General features: G+C 31.5%; 2 protein-coding genes across 4 annotated transcripts; both read right to left on the bottom strand.

The window, feature by feature from the left end:
* Nucleotides 1–1,021: 1,021 nt before the first annotated feature.
* LOC131011742 (WAT1-related protein At1g43650-like) lies at nucleotides 1,022–5,365 on the bottom strand. The gene is made up of 6 exons (XM_057939568.1): nucleotides 5,092–5,365; nucleotides 4,941–5,003; nucleotides 4,739–4,855; nucleotides 3,898–4,288; nucleotides 3,666–3,817; nucleotides 1,022–1,332 (listed from the first exon to the last, which is right to left on the bottom strand). Exons 1-6 carry the CDS (start codon nucleotides 5,265–5,267, stop codon nucleotides 1,185–1,187), a joined length of 1,047 nt encoding a protein of 348 aa, XP_057795551.1. The 5' UTR covers nucleotides 5,268–5,365; the 3' UTR covers nucleotides 1,022–1,184.
* A 9,646-nt stretch (nucleotides 5,366–15,011) lies between these two features.
* On the bottom strand, nucleotides 15,012–20,528 carry LOC131011743 (WAT1-related protein At1g43650-like). 3 transcript variants are annotated; one of them, XM_057939569.1, is made up of 7 exons: nucleotides 20,157–20,523; nucleotides 20,012–20,074; nucleotides 19,810–19,926; nucleotides 17,135–17,525; nucleotides 16,903–17,054; nucleotides 15,750–15,857; nucleotides 15,012–15,338 (listed from the first exon to the last, which is right to left on the bottom strand). In XM_057939569.1, exons 1-7 carry the CDS (start codon nucleotides 20,327–20,329, stop codon nucleotides 15,191–15,193), a joined length of 1,152 nt encoding a protein of 383 aa, XP_057795552.1. In that variant the 5' UTR covers nucleotides 20,330–20,523; the 3' UTR covers nucleotides 15,012–15,190. The 3 variants fall into 3 exon arrangements, with proteins under 3 accessions (XP_057795552.1, XP_057795553.1, XP_057795554.1); XM_057939570.1 differs by lacking the exon at nucleotides 20,012–20,074 and having other exon boundaries at nucleotides 20,157–20,528; XM_057939571.1 differs by lacking the exon at nucleotides 15,750–15,857 and having other exon boundaries at nucleotides 20,157–20,499.
* Nucleotides 20,529–21,351: the final 823 nt, after the last annotated feature.

A 21,351-nucleotide genomic window follows, 5' to 3' on the forward strand; every position in this document is an offset into this window, starting at 1 on the left:
TATTTCATACGTTTTCATGTACCTATCATTTCTTAAGTCAATTTTCACATTAAATATTTTCATGCAAATATTAATGAAGTAAGAAAATTTTCATTTCTCAAGTCAATTAGATTACTATAATCTTTCTGAAAATGTAAAAATCACAAATCTATTTATTCTTACGAAAAGGACATCATCAAGATTTTTTCAAATTACAAACATGAATAAGAAAATAAAACAATCCAATTTAGATATATTTCAACACTATTAAGCTACTCTAAAAAAAATTCAAATTTAATAAAAAATATTTTCAATATTAGTCATTGTTTAGCAACGTTGCAAACTACCACTTCCACCAAAGGATGTCCAATTAGCTTGAAATAAAGGTTTTACGTTATGTACGTCTCTCTTGTCCAGCATAAAACATACAAATTTATCTTTTCCAGTAGTATCATTATGAGCATAATTGATCTTTACCAAAAAAAACAAATAAATCACATATTCATGGTGTAGATTTAAGAATCTAGAATAATGTCATAGTTGCATAGAAATTTATTAAATGAAAATATCTCAAGTGTAAGAAGCCAGAAAAATTGATAAAAAAAAATTTGTGAATCATGTGTAATTGTTTGCAAATTTGGACATAAATTCCTATCAAAATAAAACGAGTTTGAAACATATGATTCAACTGTAAGCATACCTGAAAAATACAATATGAGGTCATTAAATTAATATATGCTCAACACTTTGCATACTATGATGCAGATATATATATCTCTCCAAGGCGAACCACTCCAGCGATGGAAGTTAGAAACAATTTCATTGTTCCAATGGAAAATGAGAAGAAACTCTCAAAAATTTTAGTAAACGATCAGAAATTAATTTAGTTTAACTTGTGTAATTCAATCGGCAACAATAAACGTGGTTCTTGCTTCAGATACATTCGTGATTTAGCAGGGCTATCTTGCAATGTAAATGGATTATAATATTAATGGAGTCATTTTAGATTTGCAGGGCTAAAATAGAAATGTGTCCATGTTACTTGGAACAATCTAAAAAGGAAATTATTTCTAAGATAATGGGACGGAGGGAGTACAATTTAATATTACTTATTATTTTATGTAACTATAACGACACACGTGCATCACACGAGGTGGTAGTGTTATACTAGTACAAATTAAATAAGAGAAAATGAAAAAAAATGTTCATGGGCTCTTTCCATTGAATGAAATTGGCGCACTAGTCTGAGAATGGTCATCATCTAAAATATGTTGAGCTTTAATACGAGCTTCTTGATTTTTGCCCCACAAGAAACAATATAGCCCAGCCACAAGCAGCCCACAACCCAAAATACTGCAACACATCCAAACTTAGGATTAGGAGTGGGTAAAATATCTTGAATCTGAATGACCAAATGTAATCAAATCGAAATATTGAATTTGGTTAGATTTTTTTTCCAATTTTTTTGGTTCAATTTGATTTTTTTTTTTTCAATATTTGGATAAATTCAATTTGGCAATTCAGAATTGAACAAAATCGAAATTAGAAATATATATATATATATAATAATTTTATACAAATTAATTTAATTCTATTATTTAAATAAAATCAATAAAAATGATTGAAAGAATAGATAAATATCACTTTTTGACCCTTAATTGAGCGATTTTTTGAAAATGTTCCAACTTTAGCGAAATTACAAGACAACTCATCGTTGCAAAAAAAAAAAAATTGTTTATGTTTTGCAAAAAATTCGGTGCCTGAATGTTGACATGTTCTGATGGGCGTCCAACATGTTAATGCGACGTTGACTATTTTAAATGATGTGGCAATTTTGTTAGAATACAAAAAGAAAAGAAATTCCATATAGTCATTAACAACATCGTTTTGAGCTTAAATCAAATATTATCGCCGCCGCCACAATCCTCGAGCGCTACCGTGTTGCGGCGGCGGAACAAACACTTTCTCTCACGGTTTTTGATATGACATGGTTGCACTTCTATCCAATCTACTACATTCTCTTCTACAAATTCCCATGTTCCAAAACTCATTTTTTCGAAGCAATTGTACCAAATTTCAAATATTCTCTTCGGCAACTATGTCGGCATATGGATGTGGCGGTATCGACGCATGTTGAATTAATTAAAAAGAGCTGATGAATTCCAGAATCACTATCGATTTGATGGGCTACGTGATCGGAAACAAAGTGAACAAGAAGGGCAAATTCCTCAGAGACACTAACAGCCAACATCATTTAAAATAGTTCACATCGAATTCACATGGTGGACTTTCCCTGGAATGATGGACTGAAGAGTTGTATTTAACGATGGGCTAAAGTAGGGACATTTTCTAAAAACGCTCGTAGTTTCTCACTAGAGGCACTGAATTTGTACAAGATAGCCCCCAAGCCAAACTTTTTTGGACAATCCATACAGTTCACTTCTTTTTAATTTAAAAAACTAACACTGTTTTCATACATTAAATAGATCAATACACTACAAATAACCTGAGGATAGATACTTGGAGAGATAATTTTTTATGGTTGAGAAAGCAATGATAACTAGTTTCGATGTATATTCATCAATTGAAAATGTGGCAAGATTTTCTCGTCATCAATTATTGAGATCATTCTTAATGTACACAACTAAATTGTCATTCATTCACTCATTTTGCATATGATTTCGCAAATCACTCTTGACATTCTATAGAAAATACTCTTTTAATAGAAATAATGACTGCGAGTAAAATAAATGACAACTCAATCATTCAACAAACTAATTGGGAAAAATAAATAATTATCACTTTTAATCATTTCATGAGCAATTAAGCTTTCCAAATTGTTAATTACGGCGATGCTCCAAGTGTTTTAGAATTTGGTGAGTGACGGGTCCTCTTATGTTCCTCCTCTTTATTAATTCAATTATAAGTTTATTTAAAAAAAATGAAAAATTGGAGGTTGGCTTCAGACCACCCTAGATTCCATGTTCTGCTCCTGATCGATGGGTTAGAAAGTGATGTTTACTGAAAAAATAATTTTGTTTCGGAATTTTTGGGCTTATATATTTGCTTCAAATATTAATTACTATAAAATTTCTATCTACTTCCAAACTCCGGCTTAGGAATAACCTAATGAAACTAGTTTGGAGACCCACTATTAAGTAAAGTCGTATTCTATCTCATATTCCAACACTGATCATATATATTGCCAGATGGGATCCTCTGTCCCACTATTTTATGTGTACCATTTTTAATTTATCTATTTTATAATTATTTTTTATAAAAATAAAAAATATTATTATATTATGAACTCTAATTAATATTTATCACAAAAAATTGAAATTTTAAAAAATTATATACCCTAACTTTGAATTAATGAACCCAAATAATCAATTATTAATTCAAATAAATATAAAAATAAGTGAACCCTAATTGAATGAGTGAACCCTTGTTAATTATCTTTTTATAATATTAAAGTATAATAAATTAGAATAGAAGAAAATATAATTAAAAATTATAATAAATTAAGAGTGGTACACGGTGGTACACACAAAATAGTGGGACAGAGAATCCCATGTGATATATTGCGGTCACATGTATTTATTGAATTCCTTAAATTAATGTGCTACATGAGAAATAATAGTATTTTGAAAAAGAAGATATGAAGTTGAAAAGAGAAATTCACTAACCTCCCCCAATGAAGAGCTTCGTTGAGGAAAAAAGCTGATAAGATGGCCGAAATAATGAGCGCCAACGGGTTGAAAATGGCGGTAAAAACAGGACCTTTTTTCTCTATAACCCAAGCTTGCAACCAATAACTCATCCCTGACACTATTACCCCCTGCAAATTCTCATTCTCCATAATTAATTAATGAAGCTATAAACAATTAAGAGATCAATTTCATAGTTAAGTTGGCATACACAATAGGCGACCGATAAGAGATGAATATCCCATCGAAGCTTCCACGCGGATGGATGCCTTTCTACCGCAGCAGCGTAGAGTGTTGCTGAGAGGCAGCTGAAGCCACACTGCAGAATGGTGAGCCTGAATTTTCCTGGATATTGTTTGAGGAGTGGAGCCTGCATAGTCAGCCACATAGCGTAGACGAGTTGGCCAGCGATGGCGAGGAAAGCGCCCGTGATCCACTGGTGTTTTGAGTGAGGCTTATCTTCCAAGGGGTGGTGTGATGTTGAAGTGTGGTAGAGAGCGTGGCCTTTGTAAAAGGTGAAGGCCATCGCTCCGGACAAGATTACTATGCTTCCTAATACCTTAGCTACTCCATGCCACTTGTGTATGTCTAAGCTTTCAATCCTATATTTAAAAAAAAAAAATAGTTTCTCTATTCATCAACATATTACCATAGATTTTAAATTTGAAGATGAGATCGTTTAACTTGCAAAATAAATAATTATTTATATCATTAATTGTTAATTATTAGGGTTGATATCTCATAATTAGGGTATAATTTTTGAAAGCTTTGATTTGTACGTAGTAAAAAAAAAATAGGGGGTGTTGGCGATTTTATTTGATGCGGGTTGGCACTAAAATTAAATTAAATTAAAAAAACACGGTTCGTATGACTCGTGAAGTGGCATTTCAATTAATTTAATGAATTTAAACTTTATCAAAAGAAAATGGCATTAAAAGAAACAAAAAAGAAGAAAACCAAACAAAAGTTGTTGTAGTGGAAATGTTTCTTCTCACTAATTATTAATTTCACACAGCCAAACAAAACTTTATCGTTTTTGTTTAATGATTTACCTTAAACAAACGGCCATGACAAAGACGAAAGCAGGAACAATGCTGAAAGTAGCTGTACTAAATGTTGCCGAAATATATTCGAATCCTGTAAATTCCAGATCGAAACACAGAGCCAATCTGCGCAACTATCACTCACTCAGTCACTCATAATATTCGATCCAAAAAAAAAATGAAGCAAAATTACAATCATAATATATAGTACCCAAATGTAGAAGCAAAGAAAATCTTGCATAACCCAGTCCGTGTAAGAGGAGGAGACCCTTTGCTGCAGATCAAATCCATTATTATTGCGGGAAAAAGAAAAAAGGATGGAAAATGTTAATTAATGGTGGATATTGAAATCGAAATGAAACCTGGTGAAGAAGAAGAAGGCGAAGGGGAGCAAGGTGAAGAAGGCGAATGCCTGTCGATAGGCGACGAAGATGGAAGGCTTCATCCCTGCAGACATAGCTGCCTTTGACAACACAATCATGCCTGCGTAGCTGCACTGTATCACTACCACTGCAATGTATGCCTTCCCTTCCTCCATGCCTTTACTATTTTTGCTTCTCTCTTTTTTCTTTCTTTTTGCAGTTTATATAGTATTGATCATCAACTATACCTTTTGTGTAATGTGTGTCGATTAATAACCCACTTTCTCAATTTAATTTAAATATTCTATGTATAAAAGTAGGGCTGGGAATTTCGGGATCGGGTAATCGGGTACCCGATACCCGACCCGAAAAAATCGGGTATAGGGTACCCGATACCCGATTTTTTCGGGATCGGGTATTTAGGGGTTGAAATATTCGGGTATCGGGTATACCCGATCGGGTATACCCGAATTACCCGATATTTTTAATTAATAAATTTTAAACTATTTAATTAAATTAAATAATAAATATGAAATCTAAAACTCCCAGCCCCTAACCCTCCCCCCTGTACTGTGTATCACTTTCCCAAATCAATTCATCCCTCCCAATTCTCAAACTGAACTCCCAGCCCGCCGGCCCTCCTCTCGGCTCTCACTCCAGAGTCCAGCCCCGGCCGGCCGCCCCACTCGTCGTCGTCCCTCGCCAGCCCAGCGTCGGCGCGTCGCCGTCGTTCCCAGCCTCCCCAGTCCGCGACCCTCGCTCGCCCGTCGTTCCCGTCTCCGTGACGTCGCGACCCTCGCCAATCGCCCCCAGATCCGAGACCCTTGCTCAGTCGCCCAGCTGTTTCCGATACCCTCGACCCTCGCCAGTCGTTCCCGTCAGTTCCGCCGCCGCCTACGACTTCGCCCCGCAGCAGCCGCACCGCCTCCGAGCTCCAACAGGCGCTACTGCTTCTTCTTCTTCCTCTTTTTTTTTTTAAATAAACAGATATGCTTTCTTGTACAAAATGAAGAATTGCTACAGATCTGAAAGTTGCTACGACTTAGAGTTTGAGAATTGAGCAAAAAAAATGAAATTCTGTACAGATCTGAAAGTTGCTACAGATCGGGTAATTTAGGGTACCCGAATACCCGACTCGGGTATCCGAGTCGGCTATTAGGGTACCCGATTTCAATTTCGGGGTCGGGGTCGGGTATAGGGTTTAGGGGATTTTCGGGTTCGGGTACCCGATTTTTTCGGATAAGGTACCCGAACCCGACCCGATTCCCAGCCCTATATAAAAGATAATATATGGCCTTGGTCATGATCACCAATGAAATTATTGACCCGTCATTTTCTTATATCTATAATCTATATCAATAATCCATACTCTATATCCATAGTATATTAAAGAATAATTTTCAATTTGAAAACAATTTCAAAATTAAGTGGTGATTTTGTGGTTATAAAAAAATTGAAGGTTTATTTATAAATTATATATTTTTTTATTTATTTTTATTTCTTTTTAAAATTGTGAAAGTCAACTAATTTTAAAATATTTAATATGCATATCAAATTAAAGATCATGATAAAAACTTTAATTTGATATATTTTATGTAAATATTTGATTTAGAATGTAAAAGTTATATTTATTTAAAGATTGAATTCTTAAAAATTCTCTCTCATCTCTCATCTTTTTTTGAATAAATAAATTTTTAATTATTTTTATTTTTATTTGTTTAACTTAATTTTTTTGCCTTTTAATAATCTCAATTTTTATTATTGTGAATTCTTCTTAATTTTTTTAAATATTTAGCTCAAATATATTATGTCAAAATTAATTTTTTATTATATTTATAAATATGATAATCAAGTTAGTATTAATTTTATATAAATATAGAAATATAAACATATTTCTCATGCCTTGCATAAGATGCAAATATTAGTATACTATTAAAAAAGTAATTTTCAATTTGAACTCAAATTCAAGTCAATTTCGAAATTAAGTGGTAATTTTGTGATGATGTAATATATGGAATTGGCCACTTTCCTATAGTAAATTTAAAAATTAGCCTATCAAATAAAAACTTTAAAAATTGACTAGTTTTTTAATTCATAACCAAATCTTTGAATTCACAGCCAGATCTATGAAAACTTAATGTTCTTGAAGTCACAGTGAGATCTATGAATTCACAACTTAATTTTCTTGAATTCACAACCACATCTATGAATTCACAATTGGAACTAGAATTCACAACCAACTCGATGAATTTACTATCAACACTATTTCTAGTTGTGAATTCAAATTTTAAAACTCATATTCACTATCAACACTAGCTATTCAGTTGTGAAATCGAGTTTTAAAGTTTGAATTCATAACTGAAATTAGTGCTAGTTGTGAATTCGACTTGATTGTGAATTCGTGGATAATTTTTAGGTTTTTTATGTGAAGGGTAAAATGGTAAGTGTAGCAAATTTTTAAATTTTTTATCTTAGTGGACAATTTTTCTTTTTACTATTCCAAAGTGGCATTAATGAAAATAGTTTAATTTATTGTGAGTAGAGAAAGGGTCTCACTCAAAAAGTAGTGATAATAATGATAATTAATTGTATTGTGAGTGGAAAATAGAGTCCACCATGTGATAGATAGTTTTCAAAAGTAGAAATGAGCTAATATTTTGTGGGCATCCCAAAATGACAAAAAAGAACTATTTTTTGTGAACGGATGGAGTATTATTTATCATGATTATTATTATTACCAAACCATTACTACTACTACTACTATTATAACTACTACTACTAATAATAATTAATTAAATTTTGCATTACAATTCACGTGGAATATACCTTAATAATGTACATTGTTTTTATTATATATAAAAAAAAGTTAGGCATGTTAATTACAATTTAGTTATTACATTTGTTGGTTAAATATTTAATTAATCAGTATAAATTCATAATTTTAATAAAAAAAAATTGGCATTTCCAAACACTGGATAAAGAATCTATTATGCATGGAAGCGTCATTCTCATCAACTGATGCAGGGAAAACGTCTAGGCCGTTGATTAAGATCAACAAAATACCGAAAAAGAACGCATATAAAATTGTCATTTCGTTGATTCTAGGGTTGAGCAAAAATGAACCAGAACCGCCAAACCGAACCAAATTGAAAGTGTGTGCAGACACACACTAGGGCTTAATGTGTGATTTATTTCCATCTCTTTTATTTATTCAATTATGTTTTTTGCTAAAAAAAATCCTATATATATGAACTAACTAAATAAGTCAAGCTCGTAAACTAAAGCATGAGACATAACTAAATAAAAATCTAATAATTAAAATAAACTAATCAATAAAACATGTACTTACCATTCTCTATCATTCTACTCTGCATCGAACCGATTTGTCATTTCGAATCAGATGAAGCTTCATCTCTAAAAGAATTATCACTCGCAGAAGGCATAAAAAACTCAAAGTGCACCTCTGGACGACCAACATTGGTAGTGACTTTGTCTTTAACATTGTCCATTTAACAAATAAAATCGTCTCGTTTGAACACGAAAAACTATAAATGTAGATCTACAATCACATTAGGACTTACTGGAAGCCACACTAGTCTAGGTAAAAGGGGGACGATGTTCTGCCACTAGAGACAACTGATCCATAATATCAACAATAATAACGAGTGCACAATAACTTGATTGCACATTAAAATATTTTTTTTATTGTATGCAGACTCGCATTACACCTTTACAACTTGTTCAACATCATCGATCTGGTAAAATTTCTCAATGTAGCATAATAGATGGGTAATCATCTTAAATTGAAAGATTCGTATAATCTTCAACGTTATTCTCTTGCGAAATAGAAGATGGATTGTAATCATTAATTGAAAGACCCATGTAACTATCAAGCAGATCAAATTGAGCATTATCGTTGTCCGAATCACAAAAGAATTATCTATCTTCGTCTAAATCATCCCATTAAGAGAATCAGGCAGATGACAACATTGCAAGTTATATTGACCAAGGCCAAGGATTTTTCGCGAATATCATCATGAGTATACATACATCACGTAGGAGGATCGTAGCAAGACTTTGAATACCAACTGATATAGGAAAACGTCATCAACTGAAGTAGGGAAAGAAACTTAGTCTATTAATTAAAATTCACAAAATACCAGAACATATGCAAATAATAGTGTAATTTTGTTGATTTTTTATTGAATGTCGAAAGAATACACAAACCTTAATTATTTAACTTATCAAAATTCAACTAACTAAATACGTTAAGCATACAACCTTGTAAGCTTAAAAAACACACAATTCAAAGTCATAGGGGATAGGTCTTCAAAAGAAGATGATAGCACTGCTTTTACTAAATCATCCACATTGAAGCATGCAGTCTCCTGTTGTAGGCTTTGAATTGCCCTAAACCAACCAAGGTCATTGATATTGGTGTCGGGTGAGTTTGGACGTTGATGAACAATGTTGATATTGAAACCATCACTTGATGCAACCTCTCTAAACTCTAAGTCATCATTTCTGATGTGTGGTCGTGCATTATCTTATTGTATATAGACATCCTTGCTGTAAAAAGAGGGCCACTTGGCCTTGATGGCATGGCAGGTACAAGCTGCCACAATTGGTCATACATGCATCAAAACCTCTTTAAAGCAAAAAAACTGAACTGGACTAAACTAAAACAATTACCTACTTGATGAACCCCTCTCTAACAACATCCTTTGTGATGCTTTCTATTGACTTCTGCTCTAGAGTACCTGCTGCCCTATTTTTACTTGATCTCTTGGCTGCCACCATCTCTGTATATGGGAAGATGTCTATCTTCCCAATTTGCAACTTTATATAGTTGGAAAAAAAATCACTAATAGTTTGTGGATTTACAGTCAATTAATGCCTCAAAAAAATATATTATGAAATGCAACTAAGTAAAAAGTAATTAAAAGTTCCAAAAATCCTTTCAAAACAAATAGAAAATTTGAAAGAAAAATATCTAGATATTTTGGTGAAAATTTTTTAAATAGATAATAATAATCGTTAGTTAAAAAGGTTTTGTCAAGATCTTGTTCATTCATTTTATATGCCTCCAATTATAAGATGGTTTTATCTTCATTTTAATGCTATTATCTTTATTAGAGCTATTTTATATAATAATATAAGTAACTTATGGAATTTTATTTTCTAAATATAATATTTTAAAAAATATAATTTTTTTTACCGTGCATCGCACGAGAGTAATACTAGTTATGTATAGAAAAAGAGATTAAGAGATTTTAGATAACATAGATTTGAACGATGTCATAGATGATTTTGAAAGTAAAAATGCTAGATGAAGTAATTTTTTATAAGTAATGGGAAAATTTTACTATTTTTCAATATATTGATGAGTTAATATTTTTATAATTTCGCTCAGGGTCTCATTTTTCTCAAGACCCAGCCCTGCCCTTACATTCGAAACAACGTATTGCACCTACAAAACAAGCATAAAGAGGCACACAATAAAAATCCTAATTCGTTTTGGAATCAATCTATACTAATAGAAAAAGTGTAATGACCCGCTCTTTTTATTATATTTAAATCCAGTAATGTAATAATAATTTATTGCATCCTTTCATTTAATGAAAGCCAGTTATTATGTATGATATGAATTTCAACTTATGATCCTGAATTTTATATTATTGGAGGCAGAGTTATTATTTTATCAGTATGCATTTATTTTCGCGTGAAAAAAACCGCGACGTGAATTATTGAATCGGTCAATAATTATTAATTCAAGCTATAACTGACTTAGCGAAATCATGTTATTTAAACTAAAACAAGAGACATAATTAAATAAAAGAGTTAATTAAAATAAACTAATAAATAAAACATGATAAGCATTTAAACAAAACAATAATTAATTGAATATACCCAATCTGCATTGGGACCGATGTTAGAGAAAAAAGGCATATATATTTGAAATTTTATTACCTGGAATCGAATTTACAATTAATTATACAATTCATAAAAAAAATTCCATCTCCCATTCACCTTAAGTGTGATATTAATAGTTGTCTATTGAAATAAAATATAAAAAAACAATAAAATTAGAAATACGTGCCGATTATTAAATGTAGGGATGTCAATCGGACCAGCCCACTTAGTTTCGGGCCAGTCCATTCGATTTCAAGTTATTTTCAGTTTCAGTTTCGGGTTATTTTCGGTTCGGACTAGTCGATTTTTTATTTTTCGGGCTAAATTTTTTTTACCCTAACCAAGACCCTGCCAATGAAGCTCACATAAAATTAAGAGCTCGGAAGATAAAATAGGGTAATCTCGTAGCTGTTTTACTATTAAATTGCGGCTTTACTAACAAAAAGAGAAAATTAAAAAAGTATTCTTGCCTAACCTCATTAAAATTTCATGAACAAACAATAATTTGGCAGTATTTAGTCAATTTATTAACGCGCATCTTTTTCCTCTCTGTAGTTAAGACGCTTTCAAAACGAGACGACAAGACGTTGACTTTGTTTTATTTGGTTTTCCTTAATATATTTGTTGGGCGAAATCATATTCTACTTTGTTTTATCTGAATTTTCTTTTGTTTGTTTTTTCTTTAATCGTGTAAGCAAAATCATATTCTACTTAATTTAATACTTCCTCCGTCCATGAAATAACTTTCTAGGAGGAAGTAACACGAATTTTAAGAAAAAAATTTATTGAGTATAGAGAAAAAGTTGTTGAATATATTGAAAGTGGTGAAAATGTGTTATAATATTGGTAATTGTAAAAAAGTGAAAAGTAAGTAATTATAAATGGTGGGGTATAATCCAAAAATAAGTAGGAAGTTTTTTTGTGGACGTTTCAAAAAGAAAAGATAGGAAGTTCTTTCGTGAACGGAGAGAGTATGCTTTTTCTTTAAGGAATGTGTTTGTTTTGAGGTATAACTGTAGAAGTAAAGGATAAATTTCGTTTATTACCTTATATCTCATTTGTTTTGACGTAATAAAAAAATTCGGGCAGATATAAATATTCGAACATCACATTTTTTTTTGAAAAATAAATAATTTTATACTTAAGGAATAATGGTATAATTTCTACCATATCATAAAAAATAAATAAATATATTATTTTTTGTCCTCATAAAATATATTAAATTTATCATTTTCGTTCGTTCTCATAAAATGTATTCCATCTATATTTGATAAAAAAAATTATCCACAATAAAATGAAACTCTTACCACATTTAACTACTTTATTAAAATTCGTATCGTTTAAAAATAGATATTTTTTATAAGAACGATAGAGTATCATTTCAATTTAATAAGATATAAAAAAAATAATCTCATCTTAAATAATAAATTTATATCTTATTATATTATCGCGGAGATAAAATGTATTGTATTGTCGTGGGGATTAAAAGCACACACGCTATAACTTTTGAATCGAAGTCATATTCGTATGTTTACACAGTGATCGATGATAATACAAGTCAAATTTATAAATCGTCCCTGTGAACATAAATGAGACGCGTAGTGGAGTTAATCACTTCCACATGTTTCTTTTTTGGTACAATCAATTCCACATGTTACATCTTTTTTAAGGGAATGTAACCTCTTTTTTTTCTTTTTTACCAAAATACCAATTTACCACAAAGTGATTCAATTTACCATAACAATATTTTTATATTTATATAAAATTAATACTAACTCAATTATCATTATCATAAATATAATAAAAATTAAATTTAATTAAATATTAAAAAATAAAAAAGAATTTATAATAATAAAAATTAGTATTATAAAAATAACAAAATAAATAAATAAATAATAAAAAAGAATTAAAGAATAGATTTATTAAAAAAAATGACAGAGGAGAGAGAATTTTCTTTAAATAAATATAAATTTTACATTTTAAATCAAATATTTACATAAAATATGCTCCCTTGTCCCTTCATCCCATCGAAGTTGAGGCGTTCGTTTTGGACACATGATTTAAGGATATTTTATTTAGTTATTTAAGTATGTTTATAAATTTGTGGTTAAGTAGTTATGTAAATAATTAGTAATTATGCCACTAAAAGCTCTTTTTTTTTTGTAGTGGATGGACATAAAATATATGTAATTTTGACTTTTTTAACGAGGCTCGGGCCGAGTAATCTATGTTAATGTGCCTTTGATATTAGGGTTTAGCTAGGTTTAAGAGGTAGCCTATAAATAGAGAGCGAATATTCAAATGAAAACTAACTATTCATTCATTCAAAAGATATACTCTATCCGTCCGCCAAAAATGGGACACTTTAGCTGGCCACAAGATTTAATAAAATTAGTGATGATTTTGATGTAGTGAAGAAAGGGTCCCACCACTTTATGAGTTGTGTGGCTGAGATTGAATTTGGGGTGAGTTTTTTTTTGTAAATAAAAAGTGTTTGTAAGGTTAAAAGATTACAGTGGATGGTGTAATCATTTCTTTAAAAGGAAAGTGGTACACTCTTTGCGGACACCCGATATAGTAATTGTGGCCCACTTTTGACGGACAGAGGGAGTGCAAAAGTAGAAACTCTTTATTCCTCTTCAAGCTTTCTAATTTCCTTCTTGTTTTTGGGCTCGAACTCACCAGTATGAGTAATATAATTTCTTCAATGTGCAGTTGTTGTTGTAGTTGTTGTTACTTGATAATATTGTTATTATACACTATTTTAAATCAAATATTAATATTTACATTAACATATTTTTGTTACCAATTATTTTAAGGGGTAATGACCTGTAAATTCCCAAACTTTACCCACTTTCTCATTTTGCATTCATACTTTAATTTCGGCTTATAAATACCTAAACTTTGTTAGTTTTCTAATTTTGCACCCATACCTCAATTTTCTCTCTCTCAAAATACTCTTGACATGGAGAAGAGATATTCTGATCTGGAAAGTTCTTCGTCAAATTTATGGCACTCTTCAACGAATTTAGGTAACGATATGGTCATGGGAACAAATGATATTAAGTTGTGCAAGCATGAGAGAGAGACTTCATTAATTTATGAGAGAGAGGAAACAAAAAAAATACTAAATAATTAATGTGGCTCATTATCTGTACAAAACGAGGTCGTTTAATTATTTTTGAGACACGTGTGTGTGCCATGCCAAAAATAATATTGTCACGTCAAATGTAATTTGGGGTAATTCATTGTCGGGTGCAAAATCAGCAAACTAACAAAGTTTATGTATTTATAGGCTGAAATTAAAGTATGGGTGCAAAATGAGAAAGTGGGTAAAGTTTGAGAATTTACAGGCCATTACCCCTTATTTTAACTAATAAATAATGTGATTTTGATATTTTTACATAATTTAAAATTTTAAAAATAAAAAATATATATTGTGGCACATACATCGCATAAGAGGTAAGGATGTACACGAATCAAATAATTTTGATTCGATTCAAATTTTTGATATTTGAATACATATTTTATGATTTGAACATATAATTTTTTTATTCAATTAGTTATAAAAAATTTCAAAAATCGTGATATTCGATTCGCTAACCAAAGCTTTAAAAATAAACTTTGATTTCAAATTCAGTTCAAACGAAAGTATTCATATTTCAAAAATAAAATTCGAACATCAAACCCTAGCTGCAAATATTTGCAAATTGAATATGTGCTTCAAAATTGTGAATTGAATATATTTGATTTGAATCGAATAGTACGAAAATTTGAATCGATTATTCGGTTTATATTGCTTAAAATACACTTGTAAAAAAGTGAAACGAATATTCGATTCGATTCGAATATTCGCGAACTAGTGTATGTAGTGGACAAATTTCGTATAGCCCATTTAATTAATTTCGGGCCCAACGACTTAAACCATAGGGTAAGGGCAACGACTTGGGGAGGAAGACAGAAAGAGATGATGAATATCAATCTCACAAATATCGGAACTACGAATCGAATAAAAATAGCAAATAAGATTCAAAAGATATTTGAATTCCAATTCGAATATACAATTATTTTTACGAATATGAATTGAATCCAATTATATTCATTTCGATTTGATTTGTTTACATCTCTAACGAGAGGATGTACTAGTACAAATTATATTAGAGAAAATGTAAACAAATAAATATGTTTATGGGCTCTTTCCATCGAGTGATATTGGTGCGGCCGTCTCGGAATGGACATCCTCCAAAATCTGTTGGGCTTTAAGATGGGCTTCTCGATTTCTGCCCCATAAGAAACAATAGAGCCCAGCCACAAGCAGCCCACAACCCAAAACACTGCAACACATCCAACTTAGGATTCTCAAACTCGAATAACCGAATCTAATCAAATCAAAATGTTGAATTTGGTTATATTGTTTTTCCAAATTGGTTCAATTCATTTTTTTTTCAATATTCGGATAAGTTTAGTTTGGCATTTAAAATGATTAAAAATGGTAAATAATAATATCATTTTTTGGTTTATCGTTTGAGCGCTTTTTCTAAAATGTTCCAAATTTAGTGAAATTACAAAACAATACTCATCATTATTTTTTTTCTTGTTTATGTTCCACAAAAAAAAAATCGGTGCCTGAAGGTTGGTGTGTTTCGGATGACGTCCACCATTTTAATTGGACGTTAACTATTTTAAATGATGTGGTAATTTTGTTGGAAATAACAAAAAGAAAAGGAATTTCACATAGTCATTACCGACGTCGTTTTGAGCTGAACCCAAACATTACCGCCACTACCACAATCTTTGAGTGTTGATGTGTTGCGACACCACTCGAAGGCATGACGGTATCGACGCACACTGAACTGAAAAGAGACGATGGATTCCTAAATCGCTATTGAGTTGATGGAAAGAGCCCATGAACGTAGTCCACGTTGAATTGACATGGTAGACTTTTGCCGAAATGATGGGCCAAAAATGTTTTAATGATGGGCTAAAGTTGAGACATTTTCAAAAAACAAAAAAAAAAAGCTTAATCGATGTACCAAAAATTGATGTTTACCAAAAGTATAATTTTGTTTCAAATTTATAGGCTTTTTCAGTTTGAATATTAATTATAAAATTTCGATCTACTTCCCAACCCGACTTAGTAATAACCTAATGAAACTAGTTTGGAGACCCTCTATTAAGTAAAGTCATATTCTATCTCATATTCCAACACTTATTGTATATATTTTGGTCACATATATTTATAGGAGAGATGGTCTTCTGTAAAACAAGTTGCACCATACAACTAGATCGTGCAAGAAAGACATATATTAATATCTGAGTATAATAACCAATTGAGTTTATTTATTTTCAAGGTGTTGCATGTGGAATTCGAACCCGAGACATATATATTAAAGTCAGGGTATGATAACCATCTAAGCTTATTTATTTTCAAGGTGTTCCATGTGGGATTCGAACTCACGACTTTGTAGATACAAGGTCGCAGGTTCGAATCAACTGAAGGGAGTGTTTACTTGCACCATCATATTGTATGGTACAATAAGTTGTACAGAAAAATTTGTCTTCCTTGCACCATCATGTTGTATGGTACAACAAGTTTACAGGATAATTTTCCTTTATAGAATTAATTAAGGGGGCATTTACTTTTGAGGATTAGTCTTGAGAGATAAAAATATGGCTAATCCTTTGTTTATTTTGATGAATTGGAACTATGGAATATCCTAATGCCCTTGATTATTTCATTGAAAGGGTGGAATTAGACAAATTCTAATCTTGATCATTATAAAAATACTCATATATTTTATCAATCATGCAAAGTAAACGTCCCCTAAATTTGCGAAATGAGAAATAAGTAGTATTTAGAAAACGAAGATCTAGAATTGAAGAGAGAAATGCACTAACCTCCCCCAGTGAAGAGTTTCGTTGAGAAGAAAAGCTGATATGATGGCCGCAATAACCAGCGCTAGCGGGTTGAAAATGGCAGTAAAAACAGGACCTTTCTTCTCTATAACCCAAGCTTGCAACCAATAACCCATCCCTCCCACTATCACACCCTGCAAATTCTCATTCTTCACAATTAATTAATGAAGCGGTAAACAATTAAGAGATCGATTTCGAAATTAAGTTGACATACACAATAGGCAACCGATAAGAGATGAATATCCCATCCAAGCTTCCACGCAGATGAATGCCTCTCCACCACGGCAGCGTAGAGCGTTGCTGAGAGGCTGCTGAAGCCACATTGCATAATAGTGAGCCTAAATTTGCCTGGATATTGTTTGAGGAGTGGGGCCTGCATAGTGATCCACATAGCGTAGAAGAGTGTGGCGACGATGGCGAGGAAAGCGCCCATGATCCACTGATGTTTTGAGTGAGGCTTATCTTCCAAGGGATGGTGGGATGTTGAAGTGTGGTAGAGAGCGTGGCCTTTGTAGAAGGTGAAGGCCATCGCTCCGGACAAGCTAATTATGCTTCCTAATACCTTTGTTACTCCATGCCATTTGCGTATGTCTAGACTTTCAATCCTGTATTTTATAAAAATTAGTTTCTCTGTTGATCAACATGTTATCTTAGATTTCAAATTTGAAGATGAGATCGTTTAACTTGAAACAAGAGTAATTATTTATTTTTTATATTTAATTATTAGGGTTGATATCTCATAAGTAGATTATAATTTCTTAATGCTTTAATGTTTAGGAAAAAATAGGGGGTAAATATCACTTTAAATCCCAAACTATTTTCGCACTATCAATTATATCATGAACTATTTAAAATAATATTTTAAACTTTGAACTATCAATTTTGTATCAATTGTACCCTTTATCCATTTTTTATCCTTTGAATTTTTAACGAGTAATACATATAATCACTCGTTTTATATAATATAGGTCAAAAAAAGAATAATTCTAAATACATTGTGGTATCCGGTGAGCCACGTCAAATTTTTGAAGCTAAAAAAATGAATGAATGGTACAATTGATACAAAATTAATAGTTCAAAGTTTTAAAAATTATTTTTAATAATTCAGAATATAATTAATAGTGCGAAAATAGTTTGGAGTTTAAAGTGATATTTAGCCAAAAATAGGGGTGTGGGCGATTTTATTTGGTGCGGTCACCAAAATCAAATCACATGGTTTGATTTGGTTAGTCAAATCAAATTATATTAGTACTAAAATAAAACCAAAATCAACTTATGTTAATACAGTTGGGTGCGATTTAATTAATTTATTAATTAAGAAACACGCATCCATCGCTAGTTGGGTGACGAAAGGAATCAAATCAAATTGGAAATGATATTCACATCTTACAAGGGCGACTCACGAGGGTGGATAGATTAAAATATTGGTGCTAAATAGACACATTGTAATCACCTATAAATTATTTAAATAAAAATAATAATAATTTATTTTATTGTATTATCTATATTATAGTTATTTTTTATAATTTTATTATTTTTATTAAAAAATTAAATAAAAATAAAAAAATAAATACAATATAAAGGACACAATAAAATAATAAATTTTATTTTTATTTAAAAAATAAATTAAATAAATCAGAAAAAAATTATTAAATTAATTTGTGAATAATGACAATATCTATATATACTTTAAATAATGCGGTGCGACCAAGAGGTATGGAAGAAAGTTAGGGAATGGCTAGGAATTAATGACTACACTTTCTAGTTCGGTCAGCGACAACGCACCACTTTCTACTTTATCTTCTCAATTTTTTTATTTTTTTTATAACGTTTTTTCAATCAATAAAAGAAAAAGAGAAAAAATACATGAGAGTGAGACTAAGAGAGTGTTTGGCCGAGCTTATAAGCTCCTCCAAAGTGTTTGGCAAAATAAGTTCTCAAACAACTTATAAGCTCCAAGAGCTTATAAGCTCCCCAAAAAATAAGTTCATCTACCCCAACTTATTTTTTTATAATCTCATATGCAACAATCATTTTACAAATATTTTTTAACTATAATTTATTATTTTCATTATATATCATTCAAGTTCATTTTTCTTCGATTTTCTCTCTCTAACAAAAAATTCTCTCTCTCTAACAAAAAATTCTCTCTCTAGCTTATAAGCTCAATTATCCAAACACTTTGACAACTTATAAGCTCTTAAAAAACTACATTTTATAAATTCTTAAAACATTTTATAAGCTTCAAGAATTTATAAGCTCTTTAAAATAAGCTTAGCCAAACACCCTCTTATAAGCTCTTGGAGCTTATAAGATGTTTCAATAGCTTATAAGATGTAATTTTTTAAGATTTTATAAGTTGTCAAAGTGTTTGGGTAATTGAGTTTATAAGCTAAAGAGATAATTTTTTTGTTAGTAATGGAAATTTTTTGTTAAAGAGATAAAATCGAAGTAAAATGAAATTGGAATGATATATAATGAAAATAAATAATTATAGTTAAGTTATTTTTGTAAAATGAGAGTTGTTTATAAGATGATGAGAAAATAAGTTGAGGTAGAGGAACTTATTTTTTGGAAGTTTATAAGCTCTTAGAACTTATTTTTACAGCTTATAAGCTCTTTAGGAGCTTATTTTGCCAAACACTTTGAAAGATCTTATAAATTGTTTTAAAGAGCTTATAAGCTCAGTCAAACACCCTCTTTTGATCCGACCGGAGAAAAGGGTGAATGCCTATGAGCCGTGAAGTATCATTTCAATTAATTTAATGAATTTAAACTTTATCAAATGACAGTGGCGGAGAAAGAAACAAAAAAGAAAAAAACCAAACAAAACTAGTTGAGATAGCACTTATTTATTCTATGTAGTTTCGTTTTTGTTTACTGATTTACCTTAAACAAACAGCCATGATAAAGACCAAAGCAGGAACAAAGCTGAGAATGGCTGTACCAAATGTTGCCGAAATATACTCCAATCCTGCTAAATTCAGATTGAAACTCAACGCCAATCTGCGTAAAACTCACACTAGTCACTACACTTGTAATATTTTATCCAAAAAAGACATGAACTAAAATCACAATCATAATATATTACCCATATGAAGAAACAAAGAAAATCTTGCATAACCCACTCCATGTAAGAGGAGGTGACCCCTTGCTGCAGATCAAATCAATTATTATTGCGAAAATAACAGAAAAGCTTAGATTAAAATATTAATGGGGGAGAATGAGAATGAAACCTGGTGAAGAAGAAGGCGAAGGGGAGCAAGGAGAAGAAGGCGAATCCCTGTCGGTAGGCGACGAAGATGGAAGGCTTCATCCCCGCAGACATAGCTGCCTTTGACAACACCATCATGCCTGCGAAGCTGCATTGTATCACTACCACTGCAATGTATGCCTTCGCTTTCTCCATGCTTTTACTATTTTTTCCTTTTAATTTGCTTTTTTCTTTCTTTTTGCAGTTTATATAGTATTGATCTTCAACTACACATTTTGTGCAGTGTGTGCAGATTTATAAACCCCCATTTTCCGAATTTAATTAAAAATATTGTGTATAATAAATTATCGCCTTAGCTGCTCTTAGGTCGTGATCGGCAATTAAATTATTCGCCCTCCATTGCCCGATATTTTAGTTAAAAGTTTTATTATCTGATTAAATTATTCTCTCTCTCTCTCCACCATCTTGTTCTTCTTCCTCCCTCGCGTCGTCTCCTTCGGCTATGAATTGCCGTCGGGCTGCCTCCTTCAACTGTATTGAAGTGTCTCACATTGGATTGAAGATAGTGGCATGAGCCACTTTATATGGTGAGTCAACTCTCTCCCTTATAAGGCCTTTTAAGGGAGAAATGGGCCCAATATCCATTTCTAACATGGTATCAGAGCCAACCTAATCCAATGATGGGCCCTCAATATCGTTGTCAACAGATGGCGTTTTGGGATTGTCCACGCTGTGGCGTTTTGGGATAGTCCACGCTGCGCGTGCGGGGGTGTATTGAAGTGTCCCATATTGGATTGGAGATAGTGGCATGAGCCACTTTATCAATGCTTTGAGAGATGCGATTATCGGTCCCTTATTTAATATTTTTGGTTAATTAATTTTTGCAAGAGTTAATCACATCTAAAGCAAACAATCAGTTGTTCTCAACATTAGCCTCACAACAAAATTTGTGTGTTGTCAATTAATTATTTCTTTATTAGCAAAGATTTCTTTCTAGAAAGCGATTCCTCTAATTAAACAAACAAGATCTTGCATCTCCCGAATATGATACCAGAAGCAATTGATTTTGAAATCGCTTTTGGGTGAATGGTTCTAATAATTTAGATATGTAGAATTTACGTAGCTTAGATCTCTCTTTTATGCACATTGGACAAATTTTGTCCAACAAAAAAGGGTAAATTGGTACATCCCAATATCATGTATAATAAAATAAAATA

This window comes from Salvia miltiorrhiza, chromosome 2 (genome assembly GCF_028751815.1).
Source record: "Salvia miltiorrhiza cultivar Shanhuang (shh) chromosome 2, IMPLAD_Smil_shh, whole genome shotgun sequence".
NCBI classification, from domain to species: Eukaryota; Viridiplantae; Streptophyta; class Magnoliopsida; order Lamiales; family Lamiaceae; genus Salvia; species Salvia miltiorrhiza.